Here is a 26,833-nt window from a genome sequence, read left to right as displayed (position 1 = left end):
CACTCACGTGTGATATCGAGGGTCACGAGGGTCACGAGGGTCACGAGGGTCACGAGGGTCACGAGGGTCACGAGGGTCACGAGGGTCACGAGGGTCACGAGGGTCACGAGAGGGTCACGAGGGTCACGAGGGTCACGAGGGTCACGAGGGTCACGAGGGTCACGAGGGTCACGAGGGTCACGAGGGTCACGAGGGTCACGAGGGGTCACGAGGGTCACGAGGGTCACGAGGGTCACGAGGGTCACGAGGGTCACGAGGGTCACGAGGGTCACGAGGGTCACGAGGGTCACGAGGGTCACGAGGGTCACGAGGGTCACGAGGGTCACGAGGGTCACGAGGGTCACGAGGGTCACGAGGGTCACGAGGGTCACGAGGGTCACGAGGGTCACGAGGGTCACGAGGGTCACGAGGGTCACGAGGGTCACGAGGGTCACGAGGGTCACGAGGGTCACGAGGGTCACGAGGGTCACGAGGGTCACGAGGGTCACGAGGGTCACGAGGGTCACGAGGGTCACGAGGGTCACGAGGGTCACGAGGGTCACGAGGGTCACGAGGGTCACGAGGGTCACGAGGGTCACGAGGGTCACGAGGGTCACGAGGGTCACGAGGGTCACGAGGGTCACGAGGGTCACGAGGGTCACGAGGGTCACGAGGGTCACGAGGGTCACGAGGGTCACGAGGGTCACTCACAGGGTATGTTGATCACCTCTTGGGTCACAGGGTATGTTGATCACTGGCGCCAGTTGATCACTGCGGACCGGGGTGGAAGCTTTGAGTTGGGATAGGGCAATCGTGGGATGCAGCAGCGCTCCAGTGGTCGGGGTACAAAAAAAGACGGTAACACGATTTACATAAGATTCCATGTTAAAGTGGTTTGGTACACGAGAATGCCGCTGAGAAGAGCCGGAGCGCCAGTGAGCACAATGGCCGCGAGGGTCACGAGAGTGGGGAGGAAGAAGTGGGAGAAGCAGCAGTTCTCAATGTGAGGAACCCCACAGGTCTGTGGAGCCCGGTTCTCAATGTGAGGAGCCCGCACAGGTCAATGGGATACATTTCTATCGGTTTACACCCGTTCTATGACACTGTTAAAGGCTGTACCACGCTTCTCAACCTGTGTCTATTGACAAAGACATGGCCACGAATGTCTTCATATTGTTGCTAATGTTAACAAATGAAGTCTGAACGGTCACAAAGGTCTTGGGACTCGATTTAGACTCGCTGTTTATTAACAATTACCTTCTGACACTCTACATATATTTGTGACTCTGTCTTTTAACTTCCTAATTCGCCACTCTCGCTTCTATGACCTTCTTTTGCGACTCCCTTGTACGTGGTTCTCTCTAACCACTCCCTCGTGTGCAACAATCTCTTGTACACCACCACCCTAACAAGTGCAGTACTCTTTAATTCCACTAACCCCCGAACATCACTATCTGCTGCCATTAACTATTAATGTGACCACCCTTGAGTGACGATCCTATATTGTGACGATCCTCTTATGACCACACCCTCTTGTGACGATCCTCTTATGACCACCCTCTTGTGACGATCCTCCTGTGACCACCCTCTTAGGCAATGTCACTCCACCACAGGTGACACTGCCTCGAATGTGACCACCCTCTTGTGACCACCCTCTTGAGAGACAATCTCACTCCACCACAGGTGAGACTCCCTCTCTTAGGCAGTCTCACTCCACCACAGGTGAGACTGCCTATTATGTGTGACACTCCCTCTATTGTGACCACAAAACTCCTTATATAACTTTCTTCCCCCACTGACAACCTCGGGGGGAGCAATTATAAACAATTATAAACAATTATTCTAATATTTAATTATACACTTTCTAAATTATCATTAAAACTTAACATTCAATGTTTAACACCTGCTCGATAATTCTCCATATCATTTTTTTAAGAAAAATTCCTGAAAAAATCCATTGTCCAGACCGGGATTTGAACCCGGGACCTTCCCATTATCAATCCGGTGCTCTTCCAACTGAGCTATCCGGCTCCTAAACGTTTTTTGCATTAACTTTTATTCCATATATGGAGCACCGCCGTCCCCTTCATACGGCAAACATTTTTAAAAGACTTCCCAATATTTTTCATTGCTATTTCGCACGCATTAATAAATAATCATCTTACTTACATTTAATATCAATTAAAAACAATAACAAAAATCTTTATTTCCAATACATTAAAGTATACCTACATTCATTTCTAAATTATTTATATTTATTTCTATTAATACATTAATATATTTATTCATGTGATTACTATTAATAGTAATTACATCAATTACTATTAACTACTATTACTATTAACTATTAACTACTATTACCTATTAACTATTAACTATTAACTATTATTACTATTACTATAATAGTTATTAATAGAATTAATAGTTTATTAATAGTAATTGTAATAGAATTATTATTAATATAATTACTATTAATATATTACATTAATATATTCGTATATTAATCTACAAATTATTTTCATTTATTTTTATTACATTTATACTTCATTTTTATTTTATTTCAAGTTTCATTTTAAATACTTCATTTTTTCATTCAATTACGTTATGAACAAATTACAATTTTTTATCTAATAAATTTCAAATTGACTAGTTATATTTCCTAGTTTTATCTATTTCTATACAAAAATATCATTCATTTTAAATCTTTCTTTTACTAATAAGTTCTTTCATATTATAAATAAATATAATTAAAAAATTAATAATAATAATTAATATAATAATATTTATATAATAATAATGATATTTTATATATTATAATTACTATAATTATATAATATCATTATTAATTTTATAATATTAATCAAATTACTAATTTTCCCCTTTCAATTTTAATTTACAAACATATTAATTCATTTAGATTAAACAATATCTTTTTTTTTATTTATTTACTAAATTCTCCATTAAATCATATATCTTCAATATTATTAGCTTTAATAATTACAATTCCTCTATTTTTAACTTATTATTTAACAATTAAAAATTACAAATTAACCATTTATTTATTCTTACTAATATATCTATATATATTTTCTTATTTATTACAATATCATTAGGAGTGTTCCCATTCTTTCCATTTATTATTCTAAATTTTTATATATTTCATTTTTTCCTCTTGTTACTTACAATTACCGTTTAACTTTATAATATTAAATTATTTAATAATCAATTTCAATTTATTTTTCTTTTTTTAGACAAAAATTTTCATATTTTTATAATATTCAATTTTAACTTCATTTTCAACTAAAAATTTTCTAAATTTCCAATCTCATTTCAAATCACAAAGTTTAAATAATAACCAACAAGTTTTTTCTTTCAAATAAGTTTACAATTCATTAGTCAAGTCGGACACTATACTAAAATTATATATTTTTTATAATTTTCAATTTCCAATTTAATCTTGGTTTATCTATGAATATAATTATTCAATTAGAATTGAGTCTTACTGACAACCAATTACACTCCCACTAAGACTCAACTCTAATTCAATAATAATAACTATAGATAACTCAACATTAAACATTAAAATCCTAATTTTTAATTATACAAAATATCAAATTTTATCAAAATGTCTCACTTAAATAATAAATTACAAATTTATTGAAAAGGAAAACTAAATCTTCTTTACCATTTCAAATTTATCATTTTTAATTATATTATCAATTTTCGAAATTTATAATAGAAATTTATAATAGAAAATTAACTTCAAATTTTCTATTGAAAAAAAAATCACATTTATTATTAAATAATTCAATATTAGAAAATTTAACCCTAACCGGAAGTAATAAAAAAAAAAAGTTTAAGATATATTAATTTATAATAAACAATCATTTTAGAAAAAATCCGAAAAAATGGGGGCACTCCTCCTAATGATATTGTTATAAATAATCAAATATATATAAATATATTATTAACAACAAAGAAATCTCTAATCTCTAATTCTTAAATAATAACTTCAAAATACATCAATTCTAATTATTAAACATAATAATATTCAACATATGTCATTCAATAAACAATATCTTCTAATTTTTATAACAAAATTTCATTCTAAATTATTCAAATTCAAAACAATAATCAAAAATTTACAATTTAAATACAAATTCTAATTATTATTACAATTTATTTTTATCAAACAATTCAAATAAAACATATTATTCAATCTAAATTTATTAATATATCAATAAATCAAAATCCCAAACCAACAACTGCTAATTTTATTAATATTACAAAATTTATAATTAATATCAAAAAATTATCATTAAATTACGAAATTTCAATTTATAAAAAATTACTAAATTATACAACTAAATCTATTTAATAAATAATATTGTATAGATTTAGCCCCCACATAACTTCTACTATTGAAACAATAAAAGTTAAGAAAGTTATTTCTACAAAAATTTATATTCAATAATAATTATTTCAAATTAATAAAATAAACATATAAAAGCAATTATATTTTTTGATAGAAATCAAAGTACGTAACTTTCAATTATTTTTAATATAAATAATTATATCTTTTAACGTTATAAACATAACATTTTTTCAGATTTTTACAAATAGATAAAACTATTAAATATAATTTGTCAATTCGAAATTTATTAGATTAAAAAATTTTCAATTCAATTTAATTCAATAATGAAAGTATTTTTAAATTAAATTTTGAATAATAACTTAATATATTAATTTTATATTTCATATATAAGTCAAAAATTACCAATCGCATTACCATCAGTACAATTATCGACGCTTCAAGCCAGTTACCCCTAAAGCTGTAATGACTGTTTACCCATCGCCGACATACCGACCGACGACTGACATTACCATCAGTCCAGTTACCGACGCTTCCAGTCGGTTACCCATAAAACTCTTATCACTATTTTACCCACATCCCAGATACCGACTCTCCAATACTATTACCGACAACCTACTTATCGACACGTGTCGAACCACTCACCTGCCCTCTACCCAATTACCCATCTACTTCCAAATTTTCAATATTTACAACTTTAATAGCTGACAACCCCGCAACCCATTAAAATCAATTTAAAAACCCTATTTTTTACACGCCTTACTCAATATTCCTCTCACACCATTTAATATCCATTAAACCTATTTTTTTTATTTTTATTTATTACAATATCATTACAAGTGCCCCCATTCCTTGCATTTTTTTTTCTAAATTTTAATATATTTCATTTTTCTCTTTTTTTACTGAAAAATTTTCATATTTTTATAATATTCAATTTTTAATTCATTTTACACTAGAAATTTTCAAAATTTCACATATCAAACAACTATTTTCTTTCTTTCAAATCAATTTACAATTTATTAGTCAAGTCAGAAGCTTTACTCAAATCTTACATTTTATACAATTTTCAATTTGCAATTTAATCTTTAATCTTGCTTTATATATAGGTATAATTATTCAATTAGAGTTGAGTCTTACTGAAACTCTAATATAATGATAGGTATAACTATAAAAAAAAAAAAAGTATAACAAAAACATGACCAGTTACCATTCTATTGTACTCCCCCCAGTAAGACTCAACTCTAATTCGATAACCTATACCTATATATAAACCAAGATTAAACATTAAATTGCAAATTTATTTAAAAGGAAAACAAAATCTTCTTTACCATTTCAAATTTATCATTTTTAATTATATTATCAATTTTCTAAATTTATAATAGAAAATTAACTTTAAATTTTCTATTGAAAAAAAAAATCACATTTATTATTAAATAATTCAATATTAGAAAATTTAACCCAAACCGGAAGTAATATAAATAAAAAGTTTAATATATGTTAATTTATAATAAACACCCATTTTAGAAAAAATCCGAAAAAATGAGGGCACTCCTCCTAATCATATTCTTATAAATAATCAAATATATATAAATATATTATGAACAAAAAACAAATGTCTAATCTCTAATTCATAAATAACAACTTCAAAATACAACAATTCTAATTATTAAACATAATAATATTCAACATATATCATTTCATAAACAATATCTTCTGATTTTTATAATCAAATTTCATTCTAAATAAAGCTCCTAAAATTCAAATCAATAATCAAAAATTTACAATATAAATAGAAATTCTAATTATTATTGCAATTTATTTTTATCAAACAATTCAAATAAAACATATTATTCAATCTAAATTTATTAAATTAAAAAATTTTCAATTCAATTTAATTCAAAAAACAAAGTATTCTTACATTTAATTTTAAATAATAAATTAATATATTAATTTAATATTCCATTTTGTATATTAATTATAAGTATTTATTTCAATTTTATATTTTATATATAAGTCAAAAATTACCAATCGCATTACCATCAGCGAAAATTATCGACGCTTCAAACCAGTTACCCCTAAAGCTGTAATCACTCTTTACCCATCGCCGACATACCGACCGACGACTGTCATTACCTTCAGTCGAGTTATCGACTCTTCGAACCGGCTACCCCTAAAACTATTATGACTGTTTAACCAACAGCCCAAATACCGACCGACCAATCGGATTACCGACAATCTAGTTATCAACGTGTGGAACAACTCACCCGCGCTCTACCGGATTACCGATCTCATTCTAAATTTTCAATATTTACAACTTTAATAGCTGACAACCGCGCAACGCTTTAAAATCAATTAAAAAACACTATTTTTTACACGCCTTACTCAATATTCGTCTCACACCATTTAATATCCATTAAACCTATTTTTTTAATTTTTATTTCAACTATTTTCAATATCTTCAAAATTTTATAGCTAACACCCCCCCAAAACATTAAAATCAATTTAAAAAACCCAATTTTTCATACGCCTTGCTGAATATTCATCTCACGCCATTTAATATCCATTAAAACTACTTTAAAAAATTTTATTTTAACCATTTTCAATATGTTACGAATTTAACACCTGATAACCCCACAAAACGTTAAAATCAATATAAAAACAACGGAATTTTTCATACGCGTCGCTAAATATTCGTCTCACGCCATTTAATATCCATTAAAACTATTTTAAGTATTTTTATTTTAACCATTTTCAATAAGTCGCAAATTTAACAGCTGACAGCCCCGCAAAACATTAAAATCAATATAAAAAAACGGAATTCTTCATACGCGTCGCTAAATATTCGTCTCACACCATTTAATATCCATTAAAGCTATTTTAAAAAATTTTATTTCAACAATTTTCAATACTTACCTGTTTAACTGATAACAAACCCACAAAACATCAAAATCAATATAACAAAAACACTATTTTTCACACGCGTTGCTAAATATTCGTCTCACACCATTTAATATCCATTAAAGCTATTTTTAAAATTTTTATTTTAACTATTTTCAATACGGTAAAAGTTTGACGGCTGATAACCCTGTCACGTCATTACACTTCGTCGACTATTTACCCATCGCCGAGATACCGACCGTCCAATACTCTTACCGACAGACTAGTTATCGACGTGTGGAACAAGTCACCCGCGCTCTAACCAATTACCAACATTGGTTCAAAATTTTCCATATGTTACCAATTTAACACCTGACAACCCCGCAAAACATTAAAATCATTTTAAAAAACTCAATTTTTCACACGCTTTGCTAAATATTCGTCTCACACCATGGAATATCCATTAAACCTATTTTCAAAATTTTTATTTCACCCATTTTCAATACCTTCTGAATTTAACACCTGACAACCCGACAAAAAATTTTTATCAATTTTAAAAACCCTATTTTTCACACGCCTTGCTAAGTATTCCTTCATTTAAACCCTCTTGTGACATTCTTACGACTTTATTCTGACTAACTGTTGCAAAACCTAGCTTCTAACTCTCTCTCTTCTCAATCTCTATCCATAAAAATATCCTCACCAGTCTAACCATATTATTGCAAAGGTAAGCAAATCTAGTCTGAAGGGTGACAAGTTTCGCAGGGCCACCAATTTCTTGACTGACACCATCTAGCGAAACCCTTACAACTTCATTATGACTAGGCTTTGCAAAACTTCGCTTCTAACTCTCTCTCTCTTCTCAATCTCTATTCATAAAAATATCCTAACCAGTCTAACAATTTTATTGCAAAGGTAAACAAATCTAGTCTGAAGGGTGACAAGTTTCGCAGGGCCACCAATTTCTTGACTGACACCATCTAGCGAAACCCTTACAACTTCATTATGACTAGGCTTTGCAAAACTTCGCTTCTAACTCTCTCTATTCTCAATCTCTATTCATCAAAATATCCTAACCAGTCTAACAATTTTATTGCAAAGGTAAACAAATCTAGTCTGAAGGGTGACAAGTTTCGCAGGGCCACCAATTTCTTGACTGACACCATCTAGCGAAACCCTTACAACTTCATTATGACTAGGCTTTGCAAAACTTCGCTTCTAACTCTCTCTATTCTCAATCTCTATTCATCAAAATATCCTAACCAGTCTAACAATATTATTGCAAAGGTAAACAAATCTAGTCTGAAGGGTGACAAGTTTCGCAGGGCCACCAATTTCTTGACTGACACCATCTAGCGAAACCCTTACAACTTCATTATGACTAGGCTTTGCAAAACTTCGCTTCTAACTCTCTCTCTCTCTTCTCAATCTCTATTCATAAAAATATCCTAACCAGTCTAACAATTTTATTGCAAAGGTAAACAAATCTAGTCTGAAGGGTGACAAGTTTCGCAGGGCCACCAATTTCTTGACTGACACCATCTAGCGAAACCCTTACAACTTCATTATGACTAGGCTTTGCAAAACTTCGCTTCTAACTCTCTCTATTCATAAAAACATGCTCACGCCATTTAATATCAATTCAAAAAAATTACAAATTTATATTTATACCATTAACAGTACCTTACAACTTTCACAGCGATCAACCCCCGGGTTCATCACTAAAATCCTCCACAAAAAAAACGCAATTCTTTATCAGCCTTGTTAAATATTTCTCAGGCTCGATGAAATAGCAATGAAAAATACATTTTCAATTTATATTTCTCCCCATAACAGATGTTAAACATTTTTACTACCTTATCACTTTTACATTTAAATGCTCCTCCCCCCGAGGTTCTCTTTACGGTTATTCATCATTTGTGAGAAATCATTTACAATGCAAATTACTAAATTCCGACTAACAAATATCCACCTGTCAAGCTAACCATCCCACTCAATTATTTTTTTACTAATTATTCATTTCATCCTCAAAAAGCTTTCTTCAAATATTCATTTCTTATAATTTACCATTCCACCCAAACTAGCCGCCGCCGCCGCATATACTAAACCTCCGCATTCAATTCAATGCGTCGAGGCTTGTCCAAAAAATATTTTCCACCCCTATATAATACACGATGGCTCAATTCGTGGACACGATTCGTCGGAATCAGACACCTTTTCCTCGCTGTCCAACTCCGACGGAACAAAACCCCGGGGGCTCCGACAAGGAGGCCGTCGAATTCTGGACGGTCCCCCCGTCTTCATTCCCCTCCACCCTAAATTTACGCGCTTTTTACCGCCCAATATACAGGGCATATACAAAACGGGACTCCACGTCGCACTTCACCACAGTCAAGTACGACGGGTAATTCAGGATACAGGTCGCACTCCGACGGGTATCATCAATAATGCACGTCCGAGTCCGACGGATAAAGTGCGGGATCTGACGGCGGCCGCTGAATTCTACAGCAACGCCCGTCTTCATTTCCCGCGGCCCCCCCCCAAAAACACCCCTTCCTACAACCCCCAGTATATGTGACAGCTGAGTCCAACAGTGCATGACAAATTACAAAAACTACTTTTTCAAAAAAACCTTTTTCAACATTTTATTTCTACTGACCACACCAAAAAATTATATAAAACCCAATTAAGAACTAATTCTCTAATTAATTCAAAAACCCCAACTCTGGCTAGCTTCACTTTATTAATTAATTTTAATTTCTCACAACTGATAAACGTACCTCTTATCCACTAGAAGCTCATCATGAGCATCGTTAAACATTTGTGACAAATAATTCAAAATTTATCACAATTGCTTAACATTAAATAAAAATTCTTTAATTTTTGACTCACCGAGATATCAACTGCAAACTGCAAACTGCAAACTGCATACTGCAAACTGCATACTGCAAACTGTCGCCTGCTGTTGAATGCTGTCTCAGCATTCCTCCTTTTCCACAGCTCACTTCACCTTAAAAAAAAAAAAAACAAATTACAAAAATTGATTTTTCAACAAAGCTTTTTCACCATTTTATTTTTACTGACGACACAAAAAAATTATATAAAACCCAATTAAGAGCTAATTCTCTAATTAATTCAAAAACCCCGACTCTGGCTAGCTTCACTTTATTAATTAATTCATTTTAATTTCTCACAACTCATAAACGTACCTCTTATCCACTAGAAGCTCATCATGAGCATCGTTAAACATTTGTGACAAATAATTCAAAATTTATCACAATTGCTTAACATTAAATAAAAATTCTTTAATTTTTGACTCACCGAGATACCAACTGCAAACTGCAAACTGTCGCATGCTGTTGAATGCTGTCTCAGCATTCCTCCTTTTCCACAGCTCACTTCACATTAAAAAAAAAAAAAAAAAAACACTATCCCCACATCACTGCACTCATTTTTTTTAAACAAATGTCACATACCACTGACGGCCCACCCGTACCGGTAGCGATCGCCCCCCCCCCATCCCTTCACCGCACTGCTCACTGAATTAACCATTTAATTATTCCAAAATTTAAACAAAATGCACACACTTTCTTAGGCCACTGTGTTTACACCCGACTCATTACTTTTTAAATTAAAATTTTAAACATTTTTTGAAAAAATTACGCCTTTTTACCGGCCCACCGACAACCACGAACGCGCACAACTTACCCCCCCCCCCTCGATCCCTTCGCCACACTGGTCACTCCCGTATTTCTCACTCCCCAATTAAACATTTTATTATTTAAAAAAATTTAACGCAATGCAAACACTTTTTTACGCGAATCCATACCTCACTCATCATTTTTTTAATTAAAATTTTAAACATTTTTAAACAAATTACACCGACACACCAACAACCACCAACGCGCACAACTCCCCCCCCCCCATCCCTTTGCCACACAAGTCTGTAGATACGCTACGTATTTTTCATTCGTCCATTTTCCATTTTATTATTTAAAAAATGTCACTCAATAAACACACCTTTCCGGGCTAATGCATTTACACGCAATTTACCACGTTTTTTCTAACCAACAATTTGTCCAATTATTTAATTTAACAGGTTACGCGTCATCACCAAGCCGCCGACAAGCACCAACACGCACGGCTGCCCCGCCTCGCCGCACCATCCCTTTGCCAACCAGGTCTGTAGACACGCCGCGCATTTCACAGTCCTCCATTTAGCATTTTATTATTTCAAAAAATGCCACTTAATGAACATATTTTTCTGGGCCGATGCATTCACACCCAATTTAGTCGTTTTTTTATTAAAATTTCCACCATAATTAGGCCTCATCTCCAAGCCGCCGACAAGCACTACCACGCACGGCTACCCCGCCTCGCCGCACCATCCCTTTGTCACCCAAGTCTGTAGAGACGCTCCCCATTTCTCAACGGTCCATTTAGCATTTTTTTTTTTCAAAAAATTCCACTCAATAAACACACTTTTCCGGGCCAATGCATTTACCCTCCATTTACCAGTTTTTTTTTTAGCAATATTTCACCAATTATTTAACAGATTCGGCGTCATTACAAAACACGAACACGTACGGCTGCCCCCCTCGCCGCACCATCCCTTCGTCACACAGCTCTGTGGAGACGCTACTCGTTTTTCAGTCCATTTAGCATTTTATTATTTTACAAAATTCCACTCAATGCACAATGTACCAGTCTTTTTAGCAAGAATTTGGCCAATTATTTAGCAAATTAGGCCTCATCACCAACGAGCCACGCCCAAGCGTCCTCATGCTCACTTCCCACAAATCCCTTCACTATTTACTATTAAACTTTCAAAAACAATATTCACTATATTAATTACACGCCCCGAAACTATTTCCATTTAATTAAAGACTTTAATAATCTAAACTCCACATTTTATTAAATAAATTAGGCAAAATACGCAAAACACCAGCACAGATATACGGTACAGCCGCCATCTCCGAGCATACTGACGCCACGTAGCCCAGTCAGGCCTCTCGGCGCGCGCCTGCCTAGCAACAGTAGCTGCGCAAGGGAGCTGCGCATGAAACTCACTAGCGCTTTCCCCACCCTTCGCACGGCTAGGGACTTTTTCCTTGGCGGATGGTTTGAAATTCCACTACTGTCTTATCGGTTAAATAAAGTCACATCATACACAATTCTCAAAAAAATTTCATCCCATTGAATCGAAATATTTATGTGTAAAATTTTATTTTCCAAACTACTCTGATTACATTGCTTTTATAATTCGATTTACACCTACATCACGAAATCAATTGATAACACGCTCCACAACATTGGTTTCAACTAACCGTACATTGTCAAATGAAATGATGCAAATACTAGTATACTGTAATTGTTGTATAATAAAATACAGGTGAACCAGCTAATTAACTAAATCCTCCATTGGAATGAACTACAGAAAAAAAAATCTAGTATTTGGCAGCTTATAATTCATCAATAACAAATATTCCTTTGAGTATATTATTGTTTCCTCGTACATCATATTAAAATTCTGCTAATACAAATTATTGTTGAAGGCAAATTAAAATGTCGAAATACAGTGCAGTTAATAATGCAGCCAAAAGCTAACGGAGATATTGTGCATTCATGCTTGATTACATTTACTATATTCAATTAATCTTCAAATTAAATATCATCATCTATTCACATTACCCCATGTTCGTAGGAGAAATAATGGAGAAAATAATAATAACGTGATTCAAATATGTCAAGTATTGTTTATCAATAATGTCAAATGGCTGACAAACTCTCTCGCTAATTAGTCTTCTATTTTCGGATGTTTATTCTACGATTTTTATGTTATTCTTCAATGATTCGGATTTTATGCATACAATATCGATGTACACTACGTATTTTTTTGTCAATCACTAGGGTCTCATACAATTGTCAATATTACGCCACGAGTTTGATTTTCCCAATTTTTTTATTAATGCCTTAAAGGGCATTGTAATGCGTAACAATAACTAATTCAGCAATTCAATTTTCAATTTGTAAATGGTTATTGAAACCATTTATTATATCTGTATTAATATTGAAATAAAAATATTAATATTGTGGCGCATAGGACAGATTACCCTGTACCAATTGTAATGAAAATGTTTCCGGTTCCATTCGACATGAAATACATTATATAGACAGGTAATATTGATGGTTAGAATTAACAAAATGATATGTGATTATCTCAAAGCAAATGTTTATATAAAACCCGGTAGAAAAATGTATAAATCAATTAGGCCTGCTGCAATTATTCTTTTCCTTTCATTTCTCATGATTGTAATGACTGTCCAAGTCTAACATAATTCCAGGATGCAATTCAATTTTTCTTTGCATAGAAAAACACTTATTCAAACCCATAGACATTTTTCAAAATGATAAATTAAAACAAATAACGCACTTATATATGTACATTGCTAATCATTGTTTCCATTAATTTTTTTTTTTTTTTAAGTAAATGTTTAAATACTATGAATAGAGCAGTGTATGAATTACTTTTAAATTGAAAAGATAATATATATATTTATAAAAAGTTTTTTTCCTTCCAATTAGAAGCTTTTTTGCTGTTACTTTAAAAAATGATAAACAGGAGAAGTAACAACAGCTTCTCTTTTTTAATTGTCTTACTATCTAAAGATTCCAATAGAACTTTTCAATTTAGACACTCTCAGTTGGACTCTGGAACTCGGAGAGTGCATGAATTGGATTCTGAACTTTTTTCTGAGATCCCTTGCGAACTTTTGCTCGTACTTCTTCAGGTCGTTCTGGTCGCACCAAGGGCTTCTTCTCTGGGGCTTTCATCTTCCATACGACAATTGGTGACTGTAAATAAATTAGCCACAATATGTTTATTTTTATTTATACGAAGATGAATAATAGGAAAACTCAAACACCCATATTTAATTTAATTTGATTTAATCTAGCTTAATTCACAGAAGCATTACTTACATACTGCAAATTCCAGAAAGTTATTGGGAAAAAGCAATATTAGGAATATTAATTATTGACATATGAAAACCCAATAATTAATTTATATTTTTAAGTGATATAATAAAAGCCAAAGAAAATAATCAATAAATTTGCGAGGCAGCAAAGTTTTGTTCAAAACCTTTTTTACAAAGCACAAAACATATATATACAGAGAATGTTTCATTTTTCAAAATAATACTTACAGTAACAGTAGATTGTCTTGGATACTTGGTAGATGCGACATAAGAAGCCTTAACAGTAAGTACAACAGCATTCATAAGATTCTTAGCAGCTTGAATCAATGAAGTAGCTGAATCCAGTCCCGAAACAATCAACTCCCCACTGATGTTCTGCACATCAGCCTTCACCTTGCTTGTAATATTCATCTGATGACAATACAACGCAATCCTTTGAAGATAGGCAATCAAGTCCTTCTTAGTTGAGCTCTCTGGGCACTGATCAGCAATTTGCCTCGTCAGCTTATCCAGCTTAGTTCCAGCCTCTGATATTTTCTTCGCCGCTGTAATAACATCCATCGTAGTTTTAAGAGGTCCACGTCCCCTAGTGAAATCCGTCATTTCCATCATTATCATGCACATGTGCTTCGCCAAGACAATGATATCGTTACCAGCATCATCCCATTTAGCAACTTCTCTATCAAACTTAAGCTTTTCATTCCTGAAATTCTCCACCTGCTGCAAAATCTTTTGTTTATCCTCCTCTGTCATTTTCCTCATGGCCTCACGTGCTGTTGTAATACCACTAATCTCAGGATACTCATCAACTCCATGCTCCCCAGTTTGCGCACTAGACTTACTCCTTGTTTCTAGTGTATACTGCTCATCGAGCTCAACGTCTTCAGGATCTAAATCCTCATCAGCCCGATTCATTAAAACAGCACGACGAATCTCTCGAACTCCATCGTAAACCAGTCTAGAAGCGTCAATGAAATCATTCTCATTGACATCTTTAGCTGGATTACTGCTGAGTGCGTCCACAGCTACTTTAACCCTTTGCGCAAACTTGGGCATAACTTGTTCACGAAGTACTTTGACAGCCTCAAGTACACGCTTCGTGTAAATGCATGGCTCATAATTATCCATTTCCGCTTGTACAACATTACAAACTCTTGATGAACGTCCGCGAATTGCACCAGCTGTCCGATCAAGAGTATCAGCATCCCCTTCCTGAAGCGCCATAACGCATTTGTTTACATCCTCGAGAATATGATTTTCTGAGACACCCAGAAAATCATCTATAGTTGTAATGTCGTCCACTGCCTCTGTCAAAACCCGAACCTGATTCTCCCAAGCTTGACGGAATACTTGCATGTTCTCCATTGCAAGTTGCGATCGAGGACGTACGGCAAGAACTCGCGCTGCATTAATCACCTGCGGGCACAAATTCTCTATCTGAGCCGCAGCGTACCGTACCATCTTTACCCCATCCTCGTTGGCTGACATGCTGCAGACTAGGTTTGCCACCTCCACAAGCTTATTGGCATGCTCTGTAAAGACTAGAGCATATTCTTCAACCTCCTCATCGTTGCCCTTTTCAGCGGCTTTTATAAGGATCAGAAGGGGAACTGAAGTTTCCAAAAAACTGTCGGAGACATGATCCACCACTGCTTTACGCAGCTGACGGCGAAGATCGCTGGTTTTCTTACACATATGATCAATGGCACGCTCAAGACCCTCCGACTGCTCTTTTACACCCATATTATTCATATATTCGCTAAGAAGATCCTGGAGAGCCTGCCTGACAGCATTGCATTCAGCAACAATGCGTTCCCGTCGTTCATCCCGTGTGCAGGATGAATCAGCCATGAGTGCAGCTCCACTGATAATGCTCTCGAGACGTTCCTCAAGACTAGGTCTAGTTCGGACCTCGTTGTAAGCCAGCGGTGACATGACCATGCGCTCATCGAAATCATCAAGGGCAGCGGCAAGTTCCCCAGGTCCATCGTAAGGATGTTGTCCATCAGCTGGCACTTTACCCTGAGCAACATCGTTAATCGTGTTGACTGCCTCGCAAACTTGCTTTAGAACGTAATCGCGATTCGCTTTGGCTGCTGCCAACTCTGGATGCCGAACGTACACTTTAGATGCTGTCAGCAACATTGTCGAGTGCTTCTTTAGAACAGCACGAGCAGCTGCAAGATCATCACGAAGCTGAGGATCCTTTAGTTCCTGCTGACGCTTAGCTGCCTGATTCATCAGCTCTGAAGCATTTCTTCCAAATTGCTTAATGTTCTCTAGGAGCTCCCCTTGAGATGACGCATTCTTCAGCTTTTTCAGGTCATCCTCAACGATGTGAAGAGACTTCAAGAGCAGATGAACGTCCACCATATCGGCGAGAATCAGTAGACGAGTGACAGCGGACAACAAATTTCTAGCTGCCCTTACCATATTTCCACGCTTCAATGAGGAGCAGGGGTCCTCTGAGAATTCTCGAGCTGCAATACTCATCGCTGCACCAGTCTTCTTTACCTCTTCAACTGCACACAGCATCTCAGCCGTTATATCAGGATTTTCATATGCAATTTGTTCACCCTTTTCTATGAAATTCGCCGTGGCTTTCTCAACAGTGCCTACTAAAGCACTGGCTCGTTTGGACTTCCCTTTTTTCTTCTTACTTGGGCCCTTAGTATTCACCAGAGTCGTTACTTGCAAAACTAAGGGTTCCAGAGTTTTTTCTACTGACATAGTACGAATCTCCAAATTCTTTGGGTCCCATTTCAGAGTTATTGGCCCGAAGTCTGACATTTTCCGGCTGTTAAATTACCTACAGTAGAAATCAATAGCATAAGGTTTAAAGAAATTTCAGCATTATACTAATGCCGTAAAAATTGGTAACATAAAAACACAAAATTTTAGTGATTTATATAACAAGAAATATTTCGTGAATAATTGTCTTATCAAATCATTTTTTTATATATATCTCCCTCTCAGTTACCCTAACCTGAACATAACCAATTGATGATTCTTCTTCAATTCCAATGATAATAATAATAATAATGATAATAGTAACGTATCAATCACTCCGTTACTCCAAAATCAAATCTCCACAATAATTTTTAGCAGTTCTCTCCCCCCCCCCCCCCCCCCGCCATACTACCAGAGTATGAAAGATGTGTTTTAGGTTAAGGTGACTCATTGAGTGACGCCGTGTTGCCCATATCATGCAGATGGAATTTCTAAATCGACTGTTTCTATCAAAATGAAAAATTCCCCTTAGGCCTCACAAAAAGAAAAGAAGCGGAAATAGAAACTCAACGTGAAATTACTTGGACTCAGCCAGACAAAACGCCTGAGAAATTCCTCCAACGATAGACACAATGGCACACTTGCAATTTTTGTGGAAAAAAAAAAGAAAACATTTTACCTGATCATAAAACTGCCAACAAATGTATCTCCTGGTATGCAGTGAATGCAAAGTCCCGAAAAATCAATCACCTTGTACACTCACAGGTCAATTAAACAGCCATTCGTCGGTGATTACTAGTGATATAAATGCCTAGAGTTTAACTTTACTTAAAACCCTGCCGTTTTACTATGCCTCTCCATTGACTACGTCATTATTTCCATCGGTGTGGCCGCCGCGATGAGAGAGGGGTATTAATCCAAGTGAGGAAAATGGGGCGTCTACGCCCGAAAATGTCGGTAAAGCAGAAATTCTGTATATTCAGGGTAGCAGGTTCTAAACAATCTGCTCTTTTACTTCTCACTTCCTCTTTTTTTTACTTTTCCATCAGCCACTGCGCAGACATAACCTTGTAAATGTTGATAGGCATTACAATAATAAGACCAATAATAATAACAACCATTCTATTTCATTTTTTCAATACAATCATAAAAATAAATTATAAGAGTGAGAGACTTTTCATACTGAAATTGGAATAATGTGTGTCTTGGAAAGTTTTTCTCAGTGAAAGTAATGAGAATAATTGCGGAGAGATTCGCTCCTTATTGAGGATGCTATTTGACGAAAAAGTAAGTGAAAACACTTACCTAGACTAGTTGATCAATGATTTTTATTAGTGAGCAAATAGTTTATAGTCAGAAGTGACTCAGATTTCAATTGTCTGGGCATATCTGGCAATCAAATGGAGGTAGTAGTATATTGAAGAATTTTTATCTTATAAGATTCATTTCAATTTATGACAATGTTTCCTATCAAGCCTAATTATCCATAAACAAACCAACAGCATAATTAAAATGTATCTTTCACCTAATTAGATGTACAATATTTCTTTCAGATCACATGACGACTTGTTAAAGCGTCTCTCCTCATCATTATTATTATGATAAATCGCCTGCAAAATGCCACATCCATGCGTAGTATGTGGCCGTTCCCGCATGAATCCAAACAACCGCGAAGAGGAATACATGTTCTTTGGTTTCCCTGTGAACTACGACACTCGTTGCCTCCAATGGTTAGAGTTTTGTTGTCGTGAAGATCTTTACAAGCTCACTAAAAAACAACTACTCCAGCGCATGGTGTGCTCTAAGCACTTCGAAAGAAGTTATTTCCTAAACGACTACTTTGACAGATTGAATTGCCAAGCAGTTCCCACTATCTACGATCCTAAACAAAGTCTCTACAATATCACATGCGTCCTGTGCGGAAGATACCGCAAGGATCCGCCAGACCCAGACGACGATGGCACAACATTCCATCACTTTCCAGGAGAGGAATTTAGATGTCTCAAGTGGTTGGACTTTGTTGGTATTGACTCTTATTATCGCCTTACGAGAAAGGAAATTCTCTATTGCTACATTTGCTCCCATCACTTTGACAGATCACAATTTATGTCTGGATATGGCAACAGACTGATAGACAATGCAATACCAAACATTAGAAATCCTGAGGAACTGACCAATGACGATAAATATGCCCTGAAAGTCGACTTGGATCAAAAATATTTTCACCAGCCTGAGAAACTGAAGAAACTTGATCCATTACCCCCAGCTGTTCTTGACAGCCAGGCGTGCGCGGCCTGTGGTCGATCCCGAGCTGATCCTCGAAATAAAATTGAAAAATATAAATTCCATCCCTTTCCTGCTTACGAAATTGGCAGATGTTTGAGGTGGTGTCAATTTTTGGGACGAGAAGATCTTTTGAAAATGTCCCCCAACCAGATTCGAAAACTCGTCCTGTGTTCCAAGCACTTCCTCGCTGGGCAATCCTTTCAGAAGGTTGGCCCCTGCGATGCTGTACCAACGATCAAAGAGGTTGAAGAGGGAAAAAATCCTGAGGTGATCATCATGGAAACCGAGCCCTCAGTTTTTCAAGATGTCGATTTGCATCGAACGAGTTTAACTCAGCTGGGGAAAAGTAAGGAAATGAGAGCTGTAGTGTCGAGTAAGAAACCCTTCATCATGAATAAGCCGGCGCCCTTGGGGAAGAAGAGAGGTAAGCAGAAACGCCCCACGTCCATCAATATCCCCAAGCCCGTGCAGTTGAATGACAATAGAATTCTGAGGAAACTTCCACTACCTCCAGCTTCTAATAATTGGAAGCTTCAGTTTCCCAATCAGTTTCAGCCGATTACAATCGCCAACAATATCACACCAGTAACTAATATCTCAACTGATGCAAAGAAAGTCATTCTCCCTTTTACTGGTAACATTTCGACCTTGGGGCAACCAATTCCAGTCTCCAGTCTATCCAGCATTCCACCCGGATTTCTCATTAAGATCAATTTGCCTGAGCAAGAGAAAAAAGTTGTAAGGAGGGGCAGGCCTCCCAGAAAAAAAGATGGAGAATTCGATCAGCAGGAAAGAAAGAGCAGAAGTCGAGCCAAAAATCGAATGTCTGAAAATATCGGGGCCTTTCAAAAAACAACTAACGTCAATGAGGAGATTCATCATTTCGTAGGGGATCGCGATGATCACGAGGACTTTGCTGAGCTCCTCAAGTTCTCAGAACGCCTCGACGTTCATAAACACGAGATACTGGATGACAAGTGTATCATTGAAAGCGTTGAGGAGGAACATGCAGACATTGAGACTCTGGATGAGCAAATCGAGGATTCTATGGAAGAATACATGGAGGAGTTGGAGTACGAAGAGAAGAAGGAGTGTTTCGAGATGATGAGTGAAAAAGTGGTGCCAACATTAATAAACGAGGAACATCAAGATGATCATGCTGATATTCCGGAGAACATTCATATTAATGATAGTTTTAATGATAATTTTCATGATGATTTAGTTAAAGGAAATGGAAGCAGGCACCGGGGGACAAAGAGACGGATGAAAAGGATGAGTGCCAGGAGCAGGAGGACATTAATTCCAATTAGACGTGAAGTTGAGGGATTTCTTAAAAAACTTAAACCACTCACGCAAAGACTGCCGAAGAAAGCTAGGGCACAGCTGAAACTATCGATTGTTACTATGGTAATTGATCATCTGTGAGTTGGGATAGATGAGAGGATGAAGGGTGCTAGAGTGCACTTAAGGGGGGGGAGGAGAAAATAGAAAGATATTTTCTGGAAAAATTCTAGTACAAGTAGACTGGAAAAATTACACTCCGATTTTTCATCCAGTGGAGGAATTTACTCTATATTTGAGATATGATTCACAATCAGAGGCATTTCCAGTGCTTCTGTACCTTTCTATGAGGTTGATAGAATTGTAAGATCTGTGAAGATTTTTTTTTTTTTTTTTTTTTTTCTCCCAAGATGATGAAAAAGAATAGCTTGAGAGGATAAGAAAAAACTAAAGACGTGTTCATATTCGGAGAGTTTCAGATGATTTATCAGTTTGGTGTTATTAATGTTTTTGAAATTAAAGCACATTGATGTTCATTATCGCTTAATGTGTGATATTTTTGCAAATAAAAGCACATCGTTAATGTGTTCGGATTTTTTAAAACTCTGATATCGTTCAGTTTGAAAAATGAGGGGCTCACTGGTCTAAAATAATGGATTTGGAGTGTACGGAAACTTTTCGAAGAGAGCTTTTTAGAGTAGTAGAAAATATTTCCTGATTTTATTCACGATGAAAATTCTCTCTGATGATTTTACAGAAATTTCCATCGACAATTATTCTTAACCCATTCTACAAATTTTCTTCTCCCTTCTCCCACTGATTCCCTTAACTTTTAGCTCGCCTTGAAGCCAAAGGGCTTGAAAAGGTGTCCATCGCTCTCCTTGTTGGTTTGGTATATGAAGTACGATTTCTTTAAATTGACATTAAGACTTTTGTCATGATTAACGAGATTCCATATCGTTCGTGATTGGAGTACTCGAGACTTGCGTACACTGCTGTAAAATGTTTTCTTCTTCGTTGCGATCTGAAGAAACAATGTTAGTTAAATCAAATTGTTATTTGCAACTAGTGAATTATTATTTTAATTGTAAAATGAAGAGATGACGTGAAATAGGCCGATAATTATTGATAATTCGCTCTAAGTAATAATCAGTGAAATTTTAAATATTGCTAAATTATTGACCCATCTTGTTTTATCAATTCATTACTCAAGGCAAACCTTTCTCCTTATTTCCTCAATTTGACCCCACGTGAGAGTCGATTTTTGAGATTCTGAGAGGTGCATCGTTGGGGCTTTCATTTTTTTATAGAGTCGAGTATCACAGGCCTCCCAGGTTTTCAGGGTTTTTTGAAGATCTACAGAATTGAACAAAAATACGTAATAGATGAGCGTTTGTAATTATTTATTATTTAGTTCTATATTAGCCATTGGCATTTACGATATGAAGATTAGATGATCAGAGAAATTTGGGGAGACTGAGTTCCAGGGCAGTTCTAAAACTTTGTTACAAATTAGTTACTTTTTTTTTTTTGACTGATCTTGAATCCGCTGCGGTATCGAATCCACGCCTGGAGAGGAGGTATATTGTCGCACTGAGGGAGTTTTGCGAAAAGATACCCTTCTTGGGCCATTTCCCCTAATGCTGCCTGAATCATTTAATTGAATGTAAATAAAATTTCCTCGAAGAATTTCATATATTCTGTAGAATCTGCTGATGATGCTGCTAATAGAATTTTCAATAAAACTTTTATCAATTTTTTTTAGCAAATTTCCTAGTCTCTTTCTCACTTTTCTACAGTTTTATCCTACGACAGAGATTCCTTATTTTCTAAGACGACATACTATCAATATCATACTTTCATCAATATCAGCAAGCTCTCCTTATTTCTACTTTTCATTGCATTTTCCTTTTTCTGAATTTGATTTTTTCTATCGTCTAATACAGCTGAACTCTCTTTCTCCTTCACCTTGACGTTATTCATGTTTATGTTCATTTTCACTAATTTCATTGCCCCAATCGTTTCAGCTTCTGTATTTTTCTTCATTATTTTAGTTTCACCGACATCAATGTTTTTTTCTGTGTCGGCCTTATGGTGCCGTCCCTCATGTTTATTATTCTTGCCTTGAGGAGACAGTGTTGGCATTTGTTTATGAGATTTAGGAGCATTTCCAACAAATTCGGTCACCGAACAATAATAGTGTCTATCGTAAGCTGAGACATCGGTCTCCAGTTCACTGGACACCGGAGTAGTTGTAATTGGAGGCTGTAATGGGACTCCGGCTAATATAATTTGGGCGCTTGAAGTTACACCTTCTAATGCGAATTTCATATTCTCCCTGTACTCATTTACCCTTAATCTCTTTCGATCCTTGTTCATTTCACTCTTAGCCGCTCTACTGTGCATAAGAGGATGAAAAACATTTTTGAATGGATTTTGTTGACATTTGTCCAGAGAATCACTGCAGCTCTTACACTTGCCCATATCTTCCTGATCATTTATAACAACTTGATCTCGCTGAATATTCTTATGTGTTTCGCTAAGAGGGGATTCGTTAAATGTGATATTTCTCTCTTCTTCTTTTTTTTTTTTTTCTTGTCTTCTTTCTCTTTCTTGATATTTTTTTGCAAAATCAGTAAATACTTTATTATTCAAGGATTCAGAACATTTTTCAGAAATTGAGAAATGGCAGATGCAGGAGGACACATTTCTTCTGGGCATTGGAAGCCTTCGAAGAACTGTTTTGGGGATATGATTGATCTGTTTTGAGATTCCTAGAATGATGTGAATGGGTTGATCTTTTTCATTGACTACTACAGAGTCAATTACTGAAGTCTTGAATATTTGATCCTCCGAGGAAATTATTAGGGGCTGGTTCAATGAGTCTTCTGAAATGATTTCCCCGGGAGGAGCAATGCCTATTGAACTCACAATGTATCTAAATCAAGAGGAATAGGATTTAGAAAAATTAGGTTGAATCTGAGAGAAATACAGTAGAGTTATTCAAGTAGTTCTACAACAAACACCATTGACCTTTGGTCTTTATGGAGAAAAGAAAAATTACCTTTTTCCCGTATCATCAGCAATGACATTATCAATGATTAAATTCAGAGATTTTGATTTGTCAGCGATTGCATCGATTTCTCTACTTTGTGTGCAGGCACGGCAACCGTTGCAAACGTCAGGATTAAATATTTGCATAATGGATTTTTGAACACTTTTCAAAATAGCATTTGCTTCCTTCTCAAGTATTCTGAAGTCTTCATCCGTCTCCATAAAAAAATTCTGCCATTTCCAAGATAAATTTTGCCTTCCAGGCGGATATGTTTTCTTCGGAAGCTCCGCTAAGTCGGAGTTCATTTCCATTTCATACACCTCTACAGGACCAAGACTAGATTCTCCTTCTGAGTCGACAGTTATTGTATTTTCCATGCCTTTCTTGGTCTGATGAATTTTATTTTTCTTTGAACTTATACATGATATTTTCGAGATATCAGAGGACAGCGCTGTCGTACTGTCTTTACTTGTCATACTTTTTATGTTCCGAACATTTTTGCCTAGTGGTTCTTCTGTCTTTAGCATCGAAGACGCCCTATTTCGTGAGAAATCATCCTTAATTTTGAGCTTAAGATCCTCACATCCCGGTGGACAAGGGACAGGTACGATAACGCGAGGATTAACTCTGCCTTTTTGCAATTCGCGCCATTTCTGCAGTTCATTTTCATATATTCGCCAATCTGGAGAGGCCCTTGGGTATTCCAAATAAGGGGACTTTCCATTTCTTTTTACATACACAGCTTTAGGAGGAAACGCTATCAAGAATAATGTAGTTTAACTAACAATATATAGCGAGTATTAATGATTATCATGATGAAAATGCATGTAATTTTCTGGAGTGTAGAAAGACAATAGCCAGAGAAACAAATCGGCGTGTACTCTATTCTTTCCCTTTTCATATTTATCCATTTTTCTAAGGATATTTTTTATACATGTTGTATTGTGGTTAATACCAAACTAAAAGATGAACAAAAATCGTTAAACAAATGCATTATGTTTTTTACGCCAAATGTCTCACGTTTCGATGAAATTTTATTGATATTTCCCATGGGCAAACGACGATGAAGCTCAATTATTGTTTCAGGAAGTTTCAGGATAGCAATGGACGACAGAATGATTCTTTCATTGCAGTCATAATATTTTTCTAAAAATACACATTACTTCATTAGTAAAGTGGAACGATTTTTATTACTAAAGGTGTGCAAACATTGAAAATTTGAAATTATTCCTGAGTTTTCATTCAATTCAATAAGTCCATTATTCAAACACCTCTAGGCATCACCGTATCTGTGATGTCCACTCGATTAATATAAATTTACCCAACTGTATTTTTCTTCCTCAAAGAATTTCCCTGTAATGAATTTATAGATTTCACAGAGGAATTGCACAGGATCTAAATAGCTTTTCGTCCAAAGATTTCGAATGTCATTCGATTTAATTTCGACCAATGTTGAGGTTATTCCGATGGCGTTCAGGGCCTTTTGAGTTCTGTCTGTAATTTTCTCTTCATGATCACGTCTTATGAATTTTCCCAAAGCAAAGAGCATCTCGACCTGATCTCGTAAATAATGAATTCATTTAAATTATTTAACTAAGTCTGTATTGCGAATGTAAATGGAATTAATCATTTGAAATTTTAGTCTATGCAATCTAGACATGACATCTGCTCACCTGTCTAACACAAAATACTCGAATGCAAATTGGTAGATTTCAATTTCCTTATATCTTATTTATTATTCCCATTTTTTTGATGAAAAAAAGAATAGGCGAACTTACTATTAAACTTACCTGAGGAGTAGAGAGTTCCTGATACCATCGCGGGACTTTGAAATTTTTCATCCCTAATATCAAAATTTGTTAACCAACATTTACGTCACAATTTTCAATTGTTTATTCACAACAATATTCATATTAATCGCTCAGTACTCTTGGATCTCCTTGAAATTCTTGGCAAACATTGCGAGACTTTTTTTGCAAGACGGTCTGGCTTCGTGTTTGACACTTGATAAATTATTTTTGAAGAAATTTGTTCGTATCAGTGGCTTGCGATTGAATTCTTTAGGTGGACGAGTCTGAAATTTTTTAACTTTCCAGCCATAAGACCAATTTGTACAATCCATTAAAAAGAATCTATCCTCTGGAGGTATTTTCCATCTGAAATTTATCGTGCCGAAATTTATAATCGTTGTTATTTATAAGGTTCCTCCAACATAAAAAAGACGATCTATTTTCAAAAAGGTTAAAGTCTCGAAATATTCTAATATCATATATATTTTACAAAATTTCTTTAGGTTAAATTTCACTATTTTTTGTTCCTTATTTTTCTTTTCTTCTTATGGCGAAAATCAAGCTAAAAAAATTAGGTATAAAATATTTTTTCATTAAACCTTTGAATACAATTGGCACCAAAACCGTAGAAATTTCAATAGAAATGGAATGAGGCTTTGTTATAAATTCGCAAACGTTTTCGAAAAATGGTTTACTGTAAAATTATTTGATATTCAAAAGCTAATCCGTATTTTATTACAGTAATGATGATCCTTAACCTCACCTGTCTTTTAGATATTTTTTTCTGGCCTCATGGCTCACCTCCTTCTTATTATATAAAATATCTAATAGTGGCGAATCAATGGGCCTCATAATAGTCAAATTCCTGTCTTCATGACTCCTCAGTGATACTGGAGTTTCATTATCAACTACAACTTCCTAAAATTTAATGCACTCTTTGAAAATTACTTTATAACTTCTTTTTACAAAAAAAAAAAAAAATATTCATACTATTGGCTCAAGTTTCGTCGCCTCCAACTCAGTACTAGCAAGTTTCCATTTCTTCAATTTTTCTCTGATATATTTATCCTCTCGTTCCAGATCATTCAGTAAAAGCGATCGATTTTTAATAAACCATTTCATGCGTAGTTTATGCTCAGTATCGATGATTTCTTTTTTGAATGCTTGACAAAATACATCACAAACACGTTCGTGTGTCATTATTTACTCAGAAATTCAAAATAAAGATCGAAAATGTGGATGAAAAAAATCAATTAATTAGTCACCTCTGAAGTTTGAACTTATATTAGTCTTAGCCCTAAATCCTATTTATGAAAGCATAAGCACATAAATTAAGTTAGCCACATAAACCATCGGCTACTTTCAGGCGCATTCAGTGTTGTATAGAATTATGACACCCGTCAATTCTTTTATAACCTTTTCAATATTGTTGAAGTTAGAGTTCGATATCCTATTATATTTTCTCCTCAATAAAACGAAAACAATA

At 35.3% G+C, this 26,833-nt stretch overlaps 4 protein-coding genes and 1 non-coding gene across 7 annotated transcripts; 1 reads left to right on the top strand and 4 right to left on the bottom strand.

Annotated features, from left to right (window-relative positions):
• Positions 1-1,937: 1,937 nt before the first annotated feature.
• Positions 1,938-2,010, bottom strand: Trnai-gau (transfer RNA isoleucine (anticodon GAU)). Its single transcript has one exon. It is a non-coding gene; the product is annotated as a tRNA-Ile (tRNA).
• Positions 2,011-11,763: 9,753 nt separating this feature from the next.
• On the bottom strand, positions 11,764-17,859 carry LOC135170587 (catenin alpha). Its single transcript, XM_064136557.1, has 3 exons — positions 17,615-17,859; positions 14,434-17,014; positions 11,764-14,083 (listed from the first exon to the last, which is right to left on the bottom strand). Exons 2-3 carry the CDS (start codon positions 16,993-16,995, stop codon positions 13,919-13,921), a joined length of 2,727 nt encoding a protein of 908 aa, XP_063992627.1. The 5' UTR covers positions 16,996-17,014; positions 17,615-17,859; the 3' UTR covers positions 11,764-13,918.
• A 60-nt stretch (positions 17,860-17,919) lies between these two features.
• On the top strand, positions 17,920-22,271 carry LOC135170590 (uncharacterized). Its single transcript, XM_064136561.1, has 2 exons — positions 17,920-18,222; positions 18,489-22,271. Exon 2 carries the CDS (start codon positions 18,553-18,555, stop codon positions 20,644-20,646), a length of 2,094 nt encoding a protein of 697 aa, XP_063992631.1. The 5' UTR covers positions 17,920-18,222; positions 18,489-18,552; the 3' UTR covers positions 20,647-22,271.
• Positions 20,854-25,487, bottom strand: LOC135170588 (uncharacterized). 3 transcript variants are annotated; one of them, XM_064136558.1, is made up of 8 exons: positions 25,348-25,487; positions 24,884-25,112; positions 24,578-24,703; positions 23,567-24,314; positions 22,360-23,440; positions 22,023-22,149; positions 21,722-21,858; positions 20,854-21,526 (listed from the first exon to the last, which is right to left on the bottom strand). In XM_064136558.1, the coding sequence occupies exons 1-8, from the start codon at positions 25,396-25,398 to the stop codon at positions 21,335-21,337; spliced, it is 2,691 nt and encodes an 896-aa protein (XP_063992628.1). In that variant the 5' UTR covers positions 25,399-25,487; the 3' UTR covers positions 20,854-21,334. The 3 variants fall into 3 exon arrangements, with proteins under 3 accessions (XP_063992628.1, XP_063992629.1, XP_063992630.1); XM_064136559.1 differs by lacking the exon at positions 24,884-25,112 and having other exon boundaries at positions 25,348-25,482; XM_064136560.1 differs by lacking the exon at positions 25,348-25,487 and having other exon boundaries at positions 24,879-25,015.
• LOC135170594 (uncharacterized) lies at positions 25,348-26,547 on the bottom strand. The gene is made up of 3 exons (XM_064136568.1): positions 26,338-26,547; positions 26,111-26,265; positions 25,348-25,713 (listed from the first exon to the last, which is right to left on the bottom strand). The coding sequence occupies exons 1-3, from the start codon at positions 26,545-26,547 to the stop codon at positions 25,479-25,481; spliced, it is 600 nt and encodes a 199-aa protein (XP_063992638.1). The 3' UTR covers positions 25,348-25,478.
• Between the last annotated feature and the right edge of the window lie 286 nt (positions 26,548-26,833).

The sequence above is a fragment of the Diachasmimorpha longicaudata genome, chromosome 17, assembly GCF_034640455.1.
Source record: "Diachasmimorpha longicaudata isolate KC_UGA_2023 chromosome 17, iyDiaLong2, whole genome shotgun sequence".
In the NCBI taxonomy this organism is placed as follows: Eukaryota; Metazoa; Arthropoda; class Insecta; order Hymenoptera; family Braconidae; genus Diachasmimorpha; species Diachasmimorpha longicaudata.
This window is presented reverse-complemented; position numbering and strand designations above follow the sequence as displayed.